Raw genomic sequence first — 16,395 nt, 5'->3', positions numbered from 1 at the left:
ATGTTGCTGGCCTGCATCTTCCTCTTGCAAACTCTCTACCAGCACCCCACAAGAAGATATTTTTCCAGTGAGTTTTGCTCACTACTTTTTCTTAAGTGTGTGGTTCCTGAGTCCTGGGTGACTGGTCACAGTAACCATAACATGATTTGGTCTGAGATATTTCTCCTCTCTTGGTGAAAAATTGTATAATGTAAGAGAAGACTTGTGAAGAGAGAAAAACAAGCCAATGAGAAGCCGTTGCTTCCACGGGTTAAAAGATCGGTCCATGCTGGGAAACGACCATGAATCCACATGGGATCAGAAAGGGATGAAATGGGTTAATAACACTAGACCTATTCTTTAATCGCTTTCTTGGGGTTGGGGTAAGATGCTGATTGTAGCAGAGTTTCACAACTAGAGGCAAGAGTGTTTCTCTTGAATGTACGCAGTTTTTACTTTCTGGAGCCTGATAGATTTGCTAGTGCAGCCCGGTTAGCCGTATTCCCTCATGCAGGTCAGGGAAGGACAAATGACTCATAAGTGTCAAGAAAACCTCGAAGAAAGAGTGTGGCATTCAGTTCCCTGATGAAAAGAGACCCTGAGTCAGAGCTGAAATGCCAGCAGTGCCTTGGGGACTACTGCATGTTTGCACAGATGCAGAACATAGCAACTGCAAATAAGGTCTCTAACACGAGAAAGTCTCTTCTTGTAAAGGTGGCCACGGGGAAAAAAAGAAAAGCATGGTCTGCCTGCAAATTTCTTGGAACACCAACTATTCAGCTCCAATGAGGGACCTTACTTGGATGCTTTGAGATACCAGGTGACGGCATCTGCTACTAACATCCATACAGCAGGACTCACTATCCTGTTGGATCCTAAGTGAGCCCACAAGCTCCACAACTACTGCTTCTTAAAAGAATCTGGCACTTTTCCTCATGTAATCAATGTAATCACTGATTCAATCATGTAATTTTGTGGAAAACTTGAAAGAAGTTTAGGACTTGGAGGAACCCTGGATTGCAGGGCTTCTCTTGCAGAACAATTGGCTCCAGGTGCTGCTGGGGTACAGAGTTGCTTCACACTCAGCAAGTGGTGGCAAATAACATCCTCCTGCTGGAAACAATAATGATGAGGGGGAGGAAGAGGATCCGTATTTTCAGGATTCTTCAACTTGTATGACTCTTCATCTTGTGTTAGAAGGAGAAGCTTCACTGCCATTAGTGTAATCCTCCAGTAGCTATTTTATTATTAGCTTTAAGGAAGCTGTGCCACCTGGGACTTGGCATCCTGGAACAAACCTCTCCTTTGTCATTTCCTATTTTACATCCACTAGGCCAGTTACCAATTGCATTGGGTTAAGTCCTAATGAGCGAGACAAGCGTTTTGCCATCTGTTCACTTGGCTGTCAGGTGAGCATATGTGAGACTTGACAGTCTTGGGGCAACTTGCTGTAGGATCTTCAGGTGGAGGCCAGGGCCAGAACTGTACTCCCTTAGGTCTTAACTCACCTTGCAGTTTTCCAGTAGTGACAGGATTCTCTGTGCTTACACGTGCTGAAGGAAACAAGTGCACAAGATCTCAATCCCAGCCTAAACCAGCAGGGTGGATGTGCTGGTTTTGGTAGAGATAACGGAATGCCTCAATTCCTAATATTGTGGCAAATGTTCTGCTGTTTTGGTGACTGTGCTCATTTCTGAGTACCTGTTTTCTTACAGTCCTTGGATTGCTTCTGTAACCCATAACTGGCCTTGTAAGGAACTCAGCTCTCTCACTCTCCCCTGGGCTGGAAGCACCAGCCCTGGCATCTTGTCTAAGTCCTTCTTGCTTGACTTTGCAATCTGGATGATATTATTGCTCTCTGATGCAAAAATAAATACCTAAGTAGAGGAATGCAGTGTAATGAAACTAGGATGCTGCATTTTAAAATGTTGCCACTCAGAAGGGAAATTATCTTCCTATTTTTGTTCCTGGTAGTTAACAATTTCCTCTCCAAGACACCCTTTGGTGCTGGCTTTCATATTCACTAAAACCTACAGACATTCTTAAATTTTACTCTCTTGTAACCAGCCTATAGCAAAAGGAGGATTAAAAAATGCCCCTTCTCCTGCACAAGGTTGTAACAGAAGAGTCTGAGATACTCCCTTTTTAGTGCAGACCTAGCATACAACAGCACCTCTTATGTCTGAGGAATCCAGTTGTGTATGATGAAGATACCTACTTTCTGAAAGCTTTGCTCATTCCTGGCCCCAAGACTTCTGTTTTATCCATGTGCAAATACTCTCTAAACCTCTAGGCAGTGCAGATAGATGTGAAATGCACAGTGTCACAGGAAGAAACTGCAGCAGCCAGAACTTTGGCCAGAGAGGCTGTTACTCGTCCGGGTAACATCCCAAGGCTCCCCCAGGCAGAGCCAGCTTAGCTCTGTTCATTTGAATGAGAACATACCATCAAAACATCATGTGTAACATCATCAGATCTCACCCCTCTTGTCCAGGTTGTGTTGACAATGATGGCATGGGCACCACCTAAATAATCAATAGCAAGTTATAATACTTAAGTCAGACTACTTGCTCACAGCCCTGTGTGTCTCCAGTGGCTGCTCAGGAGCCTCGCATTCGGGATAGCACATAGTTTGCACTTCCTCTTGCTCTCCGAAGCAGAACAGCATAGGAAATGGGCTGCAAGGATTTGTAACGGGTCCTACTGAGTCTGGCAGAAAAGAGAGGGGCTGTTGAGGACAGAAAGGATTCTGGACTGGAAGAAGTCACTGTGCTGTGGCTGAGCAGATGTTTGGGGCAGATGGGGGAGCTAGGGTCATGCAGAAGCAACCTTTAGCGATCAGCTTGTACAGTGGAAACACGTATTTTTTCCTGCTTCTTTCCAGCAGATTTGCTTTGCTGAGCTCCAGCAGACCACATGTTCCCCAGGTCCCATATTACCTGAGCTTTCCAGGATCTCCATCCCAATGGGCAGCGGAATGGCACTGTGTGAAGATGTGAGCACTCCTCATGGTTCTGGCTACAGGAAAAGCAAATTTCATCCTGGCATTCACAAACATCCATATGGGTACTTTCAATGTCCATTTTAAGAACTTCTCCTTACCCCCAGTAATGAATAGCTTTGCCAGATGGGACATTGAAACACAATCTCCAGGACTAGAGATATCTCACATGACCCATAATGTTACATGTGAATCATAAGGTTTCCTGAAAGAAATAGTACTTTCTCTCTTTCTCTTTCTAGATTTTTTTTTTTTGCTTTAGTGGTGAAGGGACATTCACAACAAAAGCATGACACAGAAGCTTGATCCTGCCAAATGTGGTTGCATAAGCCTGTCTCTGGGTTTAATTGCCTAAATGAGAAGAATAATTTTCAAAGAAACCGAGCCTGTAAAAATTCCTTGAACAGCGGAGGGAACAGTACATGTTCTGTGTCCTGAAAATCAGACTAGACTAGATTGCAGGTTCTTAAATATAGATTTAGGTGCTTGGCAATAGGTAGATAAGAGAGGAATAATTCTAGTCAAGGCTTGAAATAATTTTAATATTAAAACTTAGGATGAAGTACTGTGATACAATTGTAACACTGCTAAATCAGAACTAGCTTTGGTAATTACTTCTTATTTGCCTCACAGCCAGCATAGATGGCTCCTTATCCTCTCTGCAGTGTGCTGCACAGGTAAATGCTATTAAAAAATAAAAGGAAAAAATGATGTAGAGGAACAACTTGTTTTACTGTGGTTAATAAACTAATTATACTGTTTGAGTATGTGCTTTTTCTTCCTTTTTTCATGGGACTTATACCTGAAATATTCGCATAAGCATTTCCTAGAAATGCTGTGCCTATTCTATTAAAAACAACAAGATGAAAACCAAAATACTTTTTTTCCCCTTCTGCTGTACAACAGGCTAAATTGAAATATAAGATTTGCCCTTTGGTTGAGTGTGTTATGCAGGTGGGTTATCTTGCAAGTAGCAAAAGGGACAGAAAAACAAGAAGTGTTCAAGTATTGAATTGGTATTCATCCTGCTTTGAGAATGAACACCTACTTCAACAGATAAAAGCTTCTGTGTTATACAAGAGCCCTTTAACCTAGAGGAGAAAAGTATAACAAGCAGCATCGGATGGAATGAAAAACCATGAAGACTCAATTTGAAAACAGGCTGCAGAAGTTTGAGACCATCTGCTCTGAACTGCCAGAGTCCTAGTCATTGAGAGTCTGAATGTGCTTACATGGATTTGAGCTGCTCTGTGAGATTACCCTCCACTTCTGTTCAGGTGGAAGTATACATGGCAAGATAGAATCATAGAATCATAGAATAACCAGGTTGGAAGAGACCCACCGGATCATCGAGTCCAACCATTCCTATCAAACACTAAACCATGCCCCCCAGCACCTCTTCCACCCGTGCCTTAAACCCCTCCAGGGAAGGTGACTCAACCACCTCCCTGGGCAGCCTCTGCCAGTGCCCAATGACCCTTTCTGTGAAAAGATGTTCAGATGTAAGTCCTGGATCCTTCAAGAATAAAATATTTCTAAGTGCTGTGGAAATAGATGGGCAGCTACTAGGAGGTAAAAACTATTACTGCCCTCCCCAGAGGAGAAAGGGAAACGGGAGCATCCTCAACCTGGATGGGCCTCCAGAGATTCATATGGAGAAGAGCTGCTGGCAGTGGCTTTGCTCTGGCTTGCACCTTGCCCAGTATCAGAGCATCATACCAGCATGATGAGTGCATCCCTAGGAAACCAGGCTTCAGTCCTTCTGCTGTTCATAGGACACAGTCTTCCATGCCAGCTTTGTGAGAATTTTGCATACTTTCATCCTAGGAGAGGATACCACAAAACCACCATTGATATTCATACCCCCACCCTGTCCTGGGACCCACAGGCTTCAGCTGCCTCTGCTTCTGGGATGTTTCCTTTGAACCCCGGTGAGGAATTCGCTGGAGCACATCTGCTGTGAAGACAGGCTGAGAGGGTTGGGGTTGTTCAGCATGGAGAAGGCTCCTGGAAGACCTTCTAGTGGCCTACCAGTAGCTGAAGGGGCTACAACAAAGCTGAGGAGGGACTTTTTTACAAAGGCATGGAGTGATAGGATGAGAGAGAATGGCTTTAAATTAGAAGGGGGAAGATTTATACTAGGCACTGGGAAGAATTTCTTCACTATGAGGGTGGTGAGGCACAGGTTGCCTGGGGAAGCTGTGACTGCCCCATCCCTGGAGGTGTCCAAGGTTTATGATTCCATGATTCTATGATTCCATCGCAATGCCCTCAGACACACAGTGTGAACGCTGGGGTTGTCCTGTGACAGGGACAGGAGCTGTACTCCACGATTCCCCCCTCTCCCTTCCAGGACACGCCATTCTGTCTCTCTGCCCTCAGGGTGGGCGGGGCCAGGCACATGGGGGCGGGGCCAACCGCTTAGGGGCAGGGACTGACTCATGAAGGGGCGTGTCCATAGGAATAAAGGGCGTGGCCAACACGCGCGCATGCGCACCGCTCCCTCCGCGCGCAGCCCGAGGCGCGCGGCCCCGCGGCGCTGCCCCCTCCCGCCTGGGACGCCGGCGGCCGCCATGGAGGTGAGGGAGGGGACCCGGAGCCCTGAGGGGACCCGGAGCCCTGAGGGGACCCGGGCCGTGCCTGCAGGAGCCACCGGCTGCGGCTCTTCGCCCCGCGGCGAGTGGAGGAACAGACGCGCTGTCCCCTGGGCGCGATTCCCGTGTTTGGCGGCCGCGGGGAGGGGTTCGGTGCCTCTCCGGGGACGGGGCGCTTCGCTGTTGCTTGGGGCTGGTTGTTCTCCGAAGGCTCAATCCGCAATGTTTCACCCCGAGAGCTTTCTTGACGAAGTCCTCTGACGGCTGCTTCCCATTGGGGATGTTGTGGGAGCGAGGGAAGAGCGGGCGAGGGCGAATGAACCTGTTCCTAGGTTGGATTACAGGTTATCTTTTAGTCATTCTTGTATTTTTCACCTGTCATAAAACGATGAGACCCGTGAATCCCACAAATCAGAAGTTATCTTTTAGTTAGCCTTGTATTTTCTCTCTGGCATGAAACAGTGAGACCCGTGAACCCCAAAAATCAGAAGGTATCTTTTAGTTATTCTTGTATTTTCTCTCTGGCATAAAATGGTGAGACATACTCCCTCCTTCCCCCTCAATTTAATCTGTACTTTATCTCTGTGTTGGCCTGGCCAGGGTGACCTTCTGGGTCAGCTGAGAGGGAAGAGAAGCAGACCCAGAGTGGTGGCACAGCCCTGGTGACAGCTCGGCTGCTGGCTTCAGCAGTACACGTGACAGCCAAAAATTAGCCCGTTCCCCTGACACCAGTGGCATTTGTTTGTGAAATGTCAGATTTGTTTAGAAGTAAACCATCTTTTAGATCCTCTCCCCTCTTCCCCCCTTTAATGACCTTACTGCTTATAAAAGCTGCTTTTTCATACAAATTTCTGCCCCACAGGTAGTTTGGAAAGATTGGCATATGTTCTGATTAACTTTGAAGAACTACACTTTGGCATTTTTTTCGGAACAGAGCTCCTCTCCGTGCCTTCCAGGTGCTGGATGGAAACAAGGCGAAATACACGTGCGGAGCTGAACCTCTTCCGTTGTAATTCTGAAGGTAATTGGTTTTGGTATCTGCATCCTTCCAGTTAATGTGGGTGTGTATGTCATGGACACTTGAAAGTTTCTTGACATTGAGTGTTGTCCATCATGATGTTATTTCCTGTATGAATTTCCTCTCATATTCCACTACTCTCCTGGTAACAAAAGTTAAAACACTGGTACAAATTCTATGTGACATCAAATGTGAAAATGTAGTGGAGTTTAATGGTTTTTCATTTTGGAGTTGAGAGCACAGGGAGGAAAAAGAAGAAAAATCAATCTTGCTTCAGACTTCACGTACACACTTAGATTAACCTCTTCAAACAAGGCTGCTTGCTAACAGGGGAGTATGTTGTGTAGCTACTTTTCCAGTGATGAATGTCATTATCTGATCATTTGTTGGGGTGTGGAGTAAGAACAGGAAATGCTTATCTTGTATCTGTATGAAATTAAAAGTGTTCTTCTAAGAAGTTTTTCTTTTTGGTTTAGGCTTGAAAACTAGCAGGAGAGCTGAGTGGGGTTAGAGGAGCTGACTGGCGATGCATACAGTCTTATGATGCCATCAGATATAGAAGAGAGTAAGCAGCTTACTGTTTAGTAAGTGGCCCTCAGAACTTGTTTGTTCCACGTCTCCCTGATTTAGAAGTGCTCTAGGAGTTTGAAAAGCTTTGAGTAGTTGAGTCAAAATATGCTGTATGTGGAAGGAGGGAAGGTGATGTTTGGTCCAGTAACCAGTGTGTATGCCATGTTGTTCCTGACAAAGCTTACCATACAGATTTATTTGTTAGCTCTGTGAAATATTACACCCTGTTATGTCCTCTCATCCATGTCTCAAAGGCACATTGTCCTAGAACAAGAAGTTTAAAAGATTACTGCGTGTTTTTAAGCCACATTCGGTCTCCTATGTTGCCCTTACTTGTTAATACATAGCAGGGTCAGCACACTAGTTTCATTTGCCTTTTTGTCTTTCCAGTGGGGATGGTAACAGTTCTTCTGAATGAAAACAAATGCTTTTACACAGACACACATGCGTTTCTTTAAACATAGTCAAACCTCAGCAGATCCTGTGTCTATAGCATGTGTGCTAGAATATGCTATTTTCTCCCAACAAGAGAGGGAAAAGAGCACTGTGTGCTCTGCTCTTTGTTAAGGTTCTCCCTGTTTCCCCAGTAGTAATTGTGATGAAGTAATAAATTGGGGTGGGAGGAATCCGTTTGAAATAACTTTGTGCTCTCCTGCAAGATGAGACCCACCCGTTGCTGGAGGGTTTGACTCAGAACCTCGGAAACCCCATACTTAGTTTGCAAGGGAAGTGGCTAGTTGAGACTATGAAAAGTTACAACTCTGCAACTTGCTTACAGAGAAGATGAGGTGATTGTGGTTTTCTAGAAATGTGACAGAAGGGAATCGCAGTGTGAAGGATTCTAGAAGGATTGTGTCAGCTTTTACGTTGTGTAGGTGAATTGATAATTTTTCTCAGGCTTGCTCTTTCATGAAATCACCTTGCTCAGGCTTCCTCTGGACTTTTGGGTGTTCATTTTAAAGTGTTAATGGTCATGTGCCTTATTGGGAAGCTCTTGGGATGTTTTTAAGTTCCTGTTCATTCATGGATAATTCAGATTAATGAGTTAAATGATACTAAAATTTTTCTTGCAGGTGTGACGAGAGGGTAACTCTGACAACTAAGAATGAATTATGGCAAGCTACTGTAAAGATGAATGAACAGTAAGAATACTCACTTCTTACAATTTGAGATTAATATTCTTATTTAATGCAATATAGAATTAATATTAAAATAATCTGCCTCTGGGTTTAACACAGGGCTGTCCTAAAAAATTTGCTGTCCTTCCTCTTCAAGTTGTGTTTCCCTTGATCTGTAATGTTACAAGCGTAATTGATCACTATGTAGTTGCTTTATAAATGTAGCTGTGATTATTCTGAACTTCCTACAATGAGCAGATTTTGGCAGAATCAGCACCTGCTGAGGAAATGTTTTTTTATGAGCCGCATCTCCAGCAAGACTTTGATTCCTATAGAAAGGAGGCTCCAAGAACAATGTGAGATACTGTGTTGGGACGAAAATAAGACTGAAGTCTAGTTTCCATTTTGTTTCTTTGTCCAAAACTTCAGAGTGGTTTAACTTTTTTTTTTTTTTTGGAGGAAGTGGGGGGATGTGAGCACACAGTTTTCTATTTGAAGTCAGAGAGTAACAGGTATGTCATGCTTGTGGAATCAAGGGACTTAGTCATGCCTAACTATTTTATTCAGTCTGTCAGTAGCTGTTTGGACAAGTAAACAGTGGCTTTGAAAATAAGCATAAATTGACAGTAAAGTTGGATGCTGTTCAGAAGGTGCAGTTGTTCAGTTAGTCAAAATAGTATTTTTAAATTTCAGTTAGAAAAGCCTCATCAGAGATCTTTTATTCAGTCTGAATAAAAAAGCTTTGCTTTGCTTTTGTAGTATCTGTGGGGCAGTAATATTTTTGTAATTGCAGCTCTTTAGGTACCACCCCAGTGGCCTGAAAACATCCTGTGCCGGCAGGATGAGTTTGTTTCAGCTATTGAATTCTGGGTTGTGGCTGTTGTCTGTGAATCCACAGAAGGACTTATTTGAGGCTCCTGATTCTTCTCTTCATGTGGTGTTACCTCAACATCACTGCCTTGTTTGTCACTTGCTAGGAGTCAATACAGCACTAGTGGTATCTGTTCTCAGGAGAAGCTTTTCAGCTATTGAAAATGCTTTCTCAGGCGCCTGGTCTGTTAGAACCTGTTTGGCTGCTTTCAAGAACAATTTCAAGATATGCTTTAACTTGATGCTGTTACGGCTGTAGTTGCTGTGCTGTGTCTCAGCAGAGTGTGATCTAAGTTAGGAGTATGATAATTCTTGTCCATTAAAAGTAATTCTGTATTTTATATCTGAACTTGTTATGGTTCTCCAATGCTATGACAACAAGAACGTATGAATACCATAAATCCCTCCATTGTTTTTGCAAGACTGCAACGAGGGGGTCTTTTCAGCTGAAATGATCAGAGTGCTAGAAATAACTGTTTTGCATTCTCTGCTTAAGAGTTGTAAAGTCTTTAACGCAGGCATGTACTCTTGCTGTGTGCTCAGACGAAGCCCAGCACAACAGTTTCTTGAAATCTCTTGAGACTTTGAGAACTACACAAATGTAAGTAACAATGGTTTTGTGATTTCTGCATGTAAATGTGATTGTGTTCCTTTTCAGCTGCAGAACAACCCAGCTAAAGTTCTGAAGCAAGTGGTAGTGCCAGGACTCTCTACTGCAAATTTCTTCCATTAAATTCAAGAACACAAACAAGGTATCATCTTAATAGGAAAAGCCATGTGTACTATGTTCTCCAAGTGCTTCCTCTACATGTGTGTCCTTGTTTTCTAAATACACCCTTCCTTCCTTTGTGAAGCAGACTAGAATTAGAGGGGGATTATGCCTGGGTAGTGAATTTTGGCTTGTTTGTATGTGGAGTGTTAGGAAGCAAGATGAAAGCTGATTTAAGATGTGAATGAAGTTAAACTTGTGGTAATTGTGGCTTTTCTTATTCACTTGGCATTGTTTGCAAGTCTTTTTTACGAAAAGTGGTTTTGTTCATGCTTTTGAAGATAGTTGTAGAGGCCACAATAGCAAAGGGGAAAGGCTGTAACTATAACTTCCCACACAGGCTCTGAATAATGTGTGTGTTAAATACTGCCTCAACACTGAGTTATGATGATACTAAAATACAGGACTGCAGCTAAGACAGAAACTAGCTCTGGTTTTGGTTGCCGTATGGATTTTACTGGATTACATTATCCTGTGAGCACTAATCCTAACCTGACTGGAGGAAAAGGACAAATTAGAATTTGAACTCTTCCCTATTTCTTCAGCTATTGTGAGATTGCTAGTCAGCCAGGAGTTATCAAAGAATAGTCTGCCTGTTATGGTTGAGAGGGATGTAAGAAGTGCTCTTCAGCAAAGGTTTGGCTAGTCTGCTCCAAACACCAAGCAGCATTCTGCTCCCACTTCCCTGCACTCAGCCAGAATAGATTTTAAAGCGAGTGCTCAGTTGATTTGGTAGAAGCAGGGGTTCAGCGCTTTGGGTCACATTGTAAAATTACCTTAAAATGACACATTTAGACATTCATCTTCGACTTGATGTGTCCATAGGCCATTTCCCTCCTGAGCCGTTAATCCAGTCTCTGAGCTTTCTGCCTGGCAGGGTGAGGTTCCTCAGAGCCCACGATTGTCCCTGTCGCATGCAGTGTGCAGGCCTTGCTTGGGTGATTGAGGCACACTGTCTATCGGTGTTTTCAGAAATGCTGTGATGCACAATCACAGAAACACAGGATTTCTTTTAAAACTTGAAAAATCTTGAAAAAGTGCTTGGCAGGGCTAAAAGCATTTTCTTGTCATACCAGCTGTTATTTAAGTACTGGTTCATTATAACAATGTGAATAATGAGAATGAAGCTGTGATACCTTTAAAGGAAAAGCAGAAGTGAACTACACAATGATGTGAAGTAGCAGACCAGAAGGGTAATAAGAATCTTATAAAGCAAACATTTCATGCCTGTCTGATAGCAAATTTGGTCAAGGCTATAGGCTGAAAATGTCAACTTTTCAGTAATTCGGTTTCTGTATGCATGACTAGTGAACTTCCCGGTTTCAAGGAAATGTTTCTCTGTAATTTAAGAATTGAGTCAGACTAAAGGGAATTGAAATAATGAAGTGAGTTAATTAACATCAGACTGTAAATATCATAGCCAGCTAGTAGAGTGCAGGAGATGTTTGTGATGAAATGTCAGCTGTACTAAGATGCAGGATTCATCTCCTGTCTTTTTGCTAATTTTTAGTCTGTGACAAGCCCTGAAACTGTAATACTTGAAATAGAAGAGAACCTGTCTAGATATGAATTTTTGATTCATAGAATCATAGAATAACCAGGTTGGAAGAGACCCACTGGATCATCGAGTCCAACCATTCCTATCAAACACTAAACCATTCCCCTTAGCATATTGTCCACCCGTGCCTTAAACCCCTCCGGGGAAGGTGAATCAACCACCTCCCTGGACAGCCTGTTCCAGTGCCCAATGACCCTTTCTGTGAAGAATTTTTTCCTAATGTCCAGCCTAAATCTCCCCTGGTGGAGCTTGAGGCCATTCCCTCTTGTCCTGTCCCCCGTCACTTGGGAGAAGAGGCCAGCACCCTCCTCTCTACAACCTTCTTTCAGGTAGTTGTGGAGAGCAATGAGGTCTCCCCTCAGCCTCCTCTTCTCCAGGCTAAACACCCCCAGCTCTCTCAGCCATTCCTCGTAAGACTTGTTCTCCAGCCCCCTCACGAGCTTCGTTGCTCTTCTCTGGACTCGCTCCAGAGCCTCAACATCCTTCTTGTGGTGAGGGGCCCAGAACTGAACACAGGATTCGAGGAGTGGTCTCACCATTGCCGAGTCCAGAGGGAGAATAAACTCCCTGGACCTTCGGGTCACGCCGTTTCTGATACAATCCAAGATGCCATTGGCCTTCTTGGCCACCTGGGCCACTGCTGGCTCATGTTCAGTCGCTGTCAACCAACACTCCCAGGTCCCTCTCCTCCAGGCAGCTTTCTAGACAGACTTCTCCTAGTCTGTAGCACTGCACAGGGTTGTTGTGCCCCAAGTGCAGGACCCGGCATTTGGCCTTGTTAAACCTCCTGCCATTGGACTCTGCCCAGCGGTCCAGACTGGGCCTGATCACCTGGTTCTCTTGCATGTGCTTCATGATAGCACTCAAGATCGCCTGCTCCATGACTTTCCCTGGCACTGAGGTCAGACTGACAGGCCTGTAGTTCCCTGGATCCTCCCTGCGACCCTTCTTGTAGATGGGCACAACATCAGCCAGCCTCCAGTCCAGTGGGACTTCCCCAGTCTTCCAGGACTGTTGGAAGATGATGGAAAGGGGTTTGGCCAGCACATCCGCCAGCTCCTTCAATACCCTTGGTTGAATCCCATCCGGCCCCATAGACTTGTGGCTGTCTAGTCAGGCTAGCAAGGCTCTGACCACCTCCTCTTGATCATGAGGGCCTCATTATGCTCCTCTAGCTCCTGGGTTTGTACACAGGCAGAACGACTTTCTTTACAATTAAAGACTGAGGCAAAGCAGGCATTAAGTACCTCAGCCTTTTCCTCATCCCCTGTCACTGTTGTTCCTTCTGCGTCCAATAGGGACTGTATGGTCTCCCTAGTTCTCCTTTTATTATTTATATATTTATAGAAGGATTTTTTTGTTATCTTTCACAGACTTTGCCAATCTGATTTCTAGTTGAGCCTCAGCCCTTCTGATTTTTTCTCTACACAATTTCACTTCCCTCCTGTAGTCCACCCAAGAGGCCTGTCCCCTCTTCCAGAGCCTATAAACGTTTCTCTGCTTCTTGATATCACTCAAGATCTCTCTGTTTAACCAAGCTGGTTTTCTCCCCTGCCGGCTTTTTTTTCCGGAACATGGGGATGGCTTTCTCCTGAGCTGCTAGGATTTCCTTTTTGAAGATTCGCAGAAGGTCAGGTCATTAAAATACTTGTTTGTCACCTTTTGGAAATCGGTTATGTCAATCAGACCAGCTCTGTCTCTGAGCAGCTTCCTGTGTGTCATTTTGATCCCAGTTCCGAGTAACTTCTAATGCAGGCTGAATTGAAATTGGTGAGAGCTGGAACTTGCAGTCAAAGGCTTACCTCCTATGTTAAAATTCTAAACTGTGTGTGTTGGTTTGAGTTAAAAAGAAGCTGTTGCTTCATAAGTTGGTAAAATGTATGCTTGTATATTTCTTATTGTATTTAAGAACTCGCATATGTCATCCATTGTGAGGATTTCTTACCGCATTCTGCTTAAGACTTGAAAATGAGAATTTACTACTGTCTTGAGGCTTTGAGTGATGTGTTTATAAGCGTTTCAGTAACCTGTTAAGGGCTTTCAGAATAGCACTTGTTTTAAGTTTTCAGAGGTGTGAGTTCTAAGTGACACTTGTAATGGCTATTACTGACAGGTATTGATAAGAAAAATACAACGAAGCAACAAAAATGTATTTCATGTATTGGTAGATTGTTGTGTAATATTTTCTACCTCAGAGCTTCCCCTGTGTTTTAAGAGTACTTTAGAAACAGTAAAAGGCAGAAAACCTGCTGTTGCCAAAGGCTCTCTATTAAAGTAGAATTGCCAGAAGTTTTTTGTTGTTCTTGTTTTTGGGACACGCTCTTCTTTCATTACCAGTGTCCTCATGATTACACCACTTCTAGGGATTCATTTTTATTTCTGTAGTACAAGATCTTTAATTGTGAATTTATTTAGAAATCTTCCTGGCTGTAAAATGTCACAGTAATGTTTTGCTACTGCCTTAAAGACTTCTTGCTGTGATTTTTAACTGGCCAGCTTGGCACAACGCGACTGTTATGGAGAACTGCTCATGTGAGTGCAGTGTGGAATCATTTAACCTTTTTGAAGATATCTTAGCTGTGTAAAGCAGCTGCTGGTAGATGAAGTGTATAGCAACATTTTTATTTACTCCTTCCCTAAGAATATGTGGGTGTGTTTTCTTTTTCTGCCTTATTATCTCACATCAGTAAATTCTTATCTCTGACTAAGCTCTTGTGATATCTGGAGATAGTAATGCAGGAAAAAAATATCCAAATGCCATGAAAAGTGCTTATTTTGGAGCATAAGTTATCCACTGATCTGTGGTTTAGAAAGCCACATCATGGTTCTGTGAGAAGCCGTTTTTTTGTCTGGGCTTTCAGCAGCATAAACTGACCTAGATCGCTCCTTTCACTTGTTAACTCCTGTGGTTGCTTTGTTTCACTGCATTGTTTGAAACTTCCCCACATCTTCCTCCAGCTTTGGAAGCTCGTTTTCTTAAGCTGACTGGAAAAAGTCTACTTGTAAAAGAGCACAACAGCTTAAAGAATAGTGCCCTTGTGAGAGCTGTAAATCCTGCCTTGCATCAGGGCATGTGTTATGTCGTGGGTAGCTCATGGTGGCTGTTGACAAGGTTATTCTCGTACTTTGCCTTATTGTGCTGTTGGAGGAGGATTCAGTGTAGGTGCATAGCTATTTTCTTCTGTTTCTACGTTTGTTTATCAACCCTCCCCAAAGCTGTTAATTAGGATCCAAATTGTATTTTTAGGTTTTCTCTGTTATTTGGGGGAGAGTTGGCAGCCTTTGATGAAGACAAGCAGAGAAACTTTTAGGTAGCTTAAGAACATAAACAGACAAGAGCATGCTCATTTTCTCTTTAAGTAATTTATTGTGTGTTAAAGGCACCTTTATGTTCTGCCCCACAGAGATGGTTAGCAGTCAGCCTCTCCCCATAGCAGACAGTGGGAAAAGGAAAAAGAAAAAAAGAACCAGAGCCACCGATCAAGTCCCTGGGAAGTTTGAAGGTCAGTGGCAGCTTCTAGGCTTTTAATTGTAACGGTCTTTTTTTTTCCCCTCAGCTGTTCTCGGTTTTCTTAGGTAAACATTGCTTACCACTGCAAGGTGGATGAGGTCCTAGCAACTGCCGAGATAGAAAATGTTTCTTGTACAAAAGTACTAAATTTTGGCGCTGGATTGAAGTCTTTAAATTTTCCCGGAGCCAGATGGCGGGGAGGGGAGTGAAAAATTAGACATAATTAAGACTCGCCCATCTACTATAATACTGCGTGAATCTATTTTCTGTCTTCATTATCAAGGGAATTTTTTCAGTTGCTGTCTTGTGGAGGATGCTTAGCAAATAAATAGCTTTTCTTGATGTTATTTATAGAAATGCTTTGGCTACCGAGTCCTTTATTTTGAATTTCTCTGGCAGACTTGTACAAGCTGACTGCTGAGCTTCTTGGTGAGGGAGCATATGCCAAAGTTCAGGGCGCTGTCAGCCTCCAAACTGGAAAAGAGTATGCGGTCAAAGTAAGTATAGAATAAAAAGCACTTCAGTTTGTAGCTTCTCCCTCCTGGTATTTCAGTGAAAGCTGGTAATAGAGTGGGTAGTAGCAAAAGCTTTTAGAAAATGTTTGCTGTTTGAAATAAGCCTACTTTATAACCATTGAGACATCTGTTGCCTTAAGTATTGTGCATCTGGAATAAACTGGTATATCATCTGCAGACAGAATTCACAGACAGTAAATAACTGTGTGATGGTTAGATCTCAGGGCAAGCTTTCCATGTAGTACTGGTGGATGGTTTTCCATTCTGTACCAGAGAACTCTGCCTGTGAAAATGAGAAACTGATACTGGATACAGATGGTGGTAGTATTTGCAGTGATGTCTTGAACTTTCAGTTAATGTAGCAACTATCCAGTCTCTGTGAAAGCCCTTGTCCTTGTCCTCTTTCAGTTTGAGGACTGTCTGAAGGAGGGTGACTTCAGTTGTACAGAAGGGCTCTGAGATGGAATATATATTTTCTGTAATTCATTAGGTACTGTTGTGTCTCTGTGAAGTTTGCACTCTAAACCAAACTCTTATTTTGTGATGATTTTAGTACTCTTTACTTAAATGCCTGTCATGACAAATCTCTTCTTCTTGACTGTTCAATGTCTGATGTGACTCAAATCTGGTTTTGTTAGGACTCAAAAGGATACCCTTTTCTGCACGTTGCAGAGTTAAAATGATGCAAGAAAAAGCTTGTGGTAACTGGTCAGTGACTTGGACTTAGTTCCTTTCTTCTCTTCCTGTCATTACTACTCTTGTCTTTTGAATGCCTCCCACGACTCTGCTGATACTGTAAATAAATGACAGATGAGAAATTAAACAAACAAAAGGTGGAGTATTTCTCTCTGGAAGGCATGCCTGAGATTCAAGCTTTAGATCAGAGCCACGT

The 16,395-nt window shown here is 43.3% G+C and overlaps 1 protein-coding gene across 6 annotated transcripts in view; it reads left to right on the top strand.

Annotated features, from left to right (window-relative positions):
• MKNK1 (MAPK interacting serine/threonine kinase 1) overlaps positions 1–16,395 on the top strand; it is a 107,465-nt gene that overhangs the window by 79,274 nt on the left and 11,796 nt on the right. For 2 of the 6 annotated variants that reach the window (XM_069863048.1, XM_069863044.1), the window contains exons 1-6: positions 5,467–5,559; positions 6,509–6,595; positions 8,236–8,304; positions 9,809–9,902; positions 14,882–14,980; positions 15,388–15,485. In XM_069863048.1, coding sequence (XP_069719149.1) covers positions 14,884–14,980; positions 15,388–15,485 — 195 coding nt within the window. In that variant the 5' untranslated portion in view covers positions 5,467–5,559; positions 6,509–6,595; positions 8,236–8,304; positions 9,809–9,902; positions 14,882–14,883. Of the gene's footprint in view, positions 1–5,466; positions 5,560–6,508; positions 6,596–7,133; positions 7,177–8,235; positions 8,305–9,808; positions 9,903–14,865; positions 14,981–15,387; positions 15,486–16,395 lie in introns of those variants that run through there. The other 4 variants (XM_069863045.1, XM_069863046.1, XM_069863047.1 and 1 more) reach the window with 4 other exon arrangements.

Source organism: Phaenicophaeus curvirostris, chromosome 8 (genome assembly GCF_032191515.1).
Source record: "Phaenicophaeus curvirostris isolate KB17595 chromosome 8, BPBGC_Pcur_1.0, whole genome shotgun sequence".
Taxonomy (NCBI): domain Eukaryota; kingdom Metazoa; phylum Chordata; class Aves; order Cuculiformes; family Cuculidae; genus Phaenicophaeus; species Phaenicophaeus curvirostris.
This window is presented reverse-complemented; position numbering and strand designations above follow the sequence as displayed.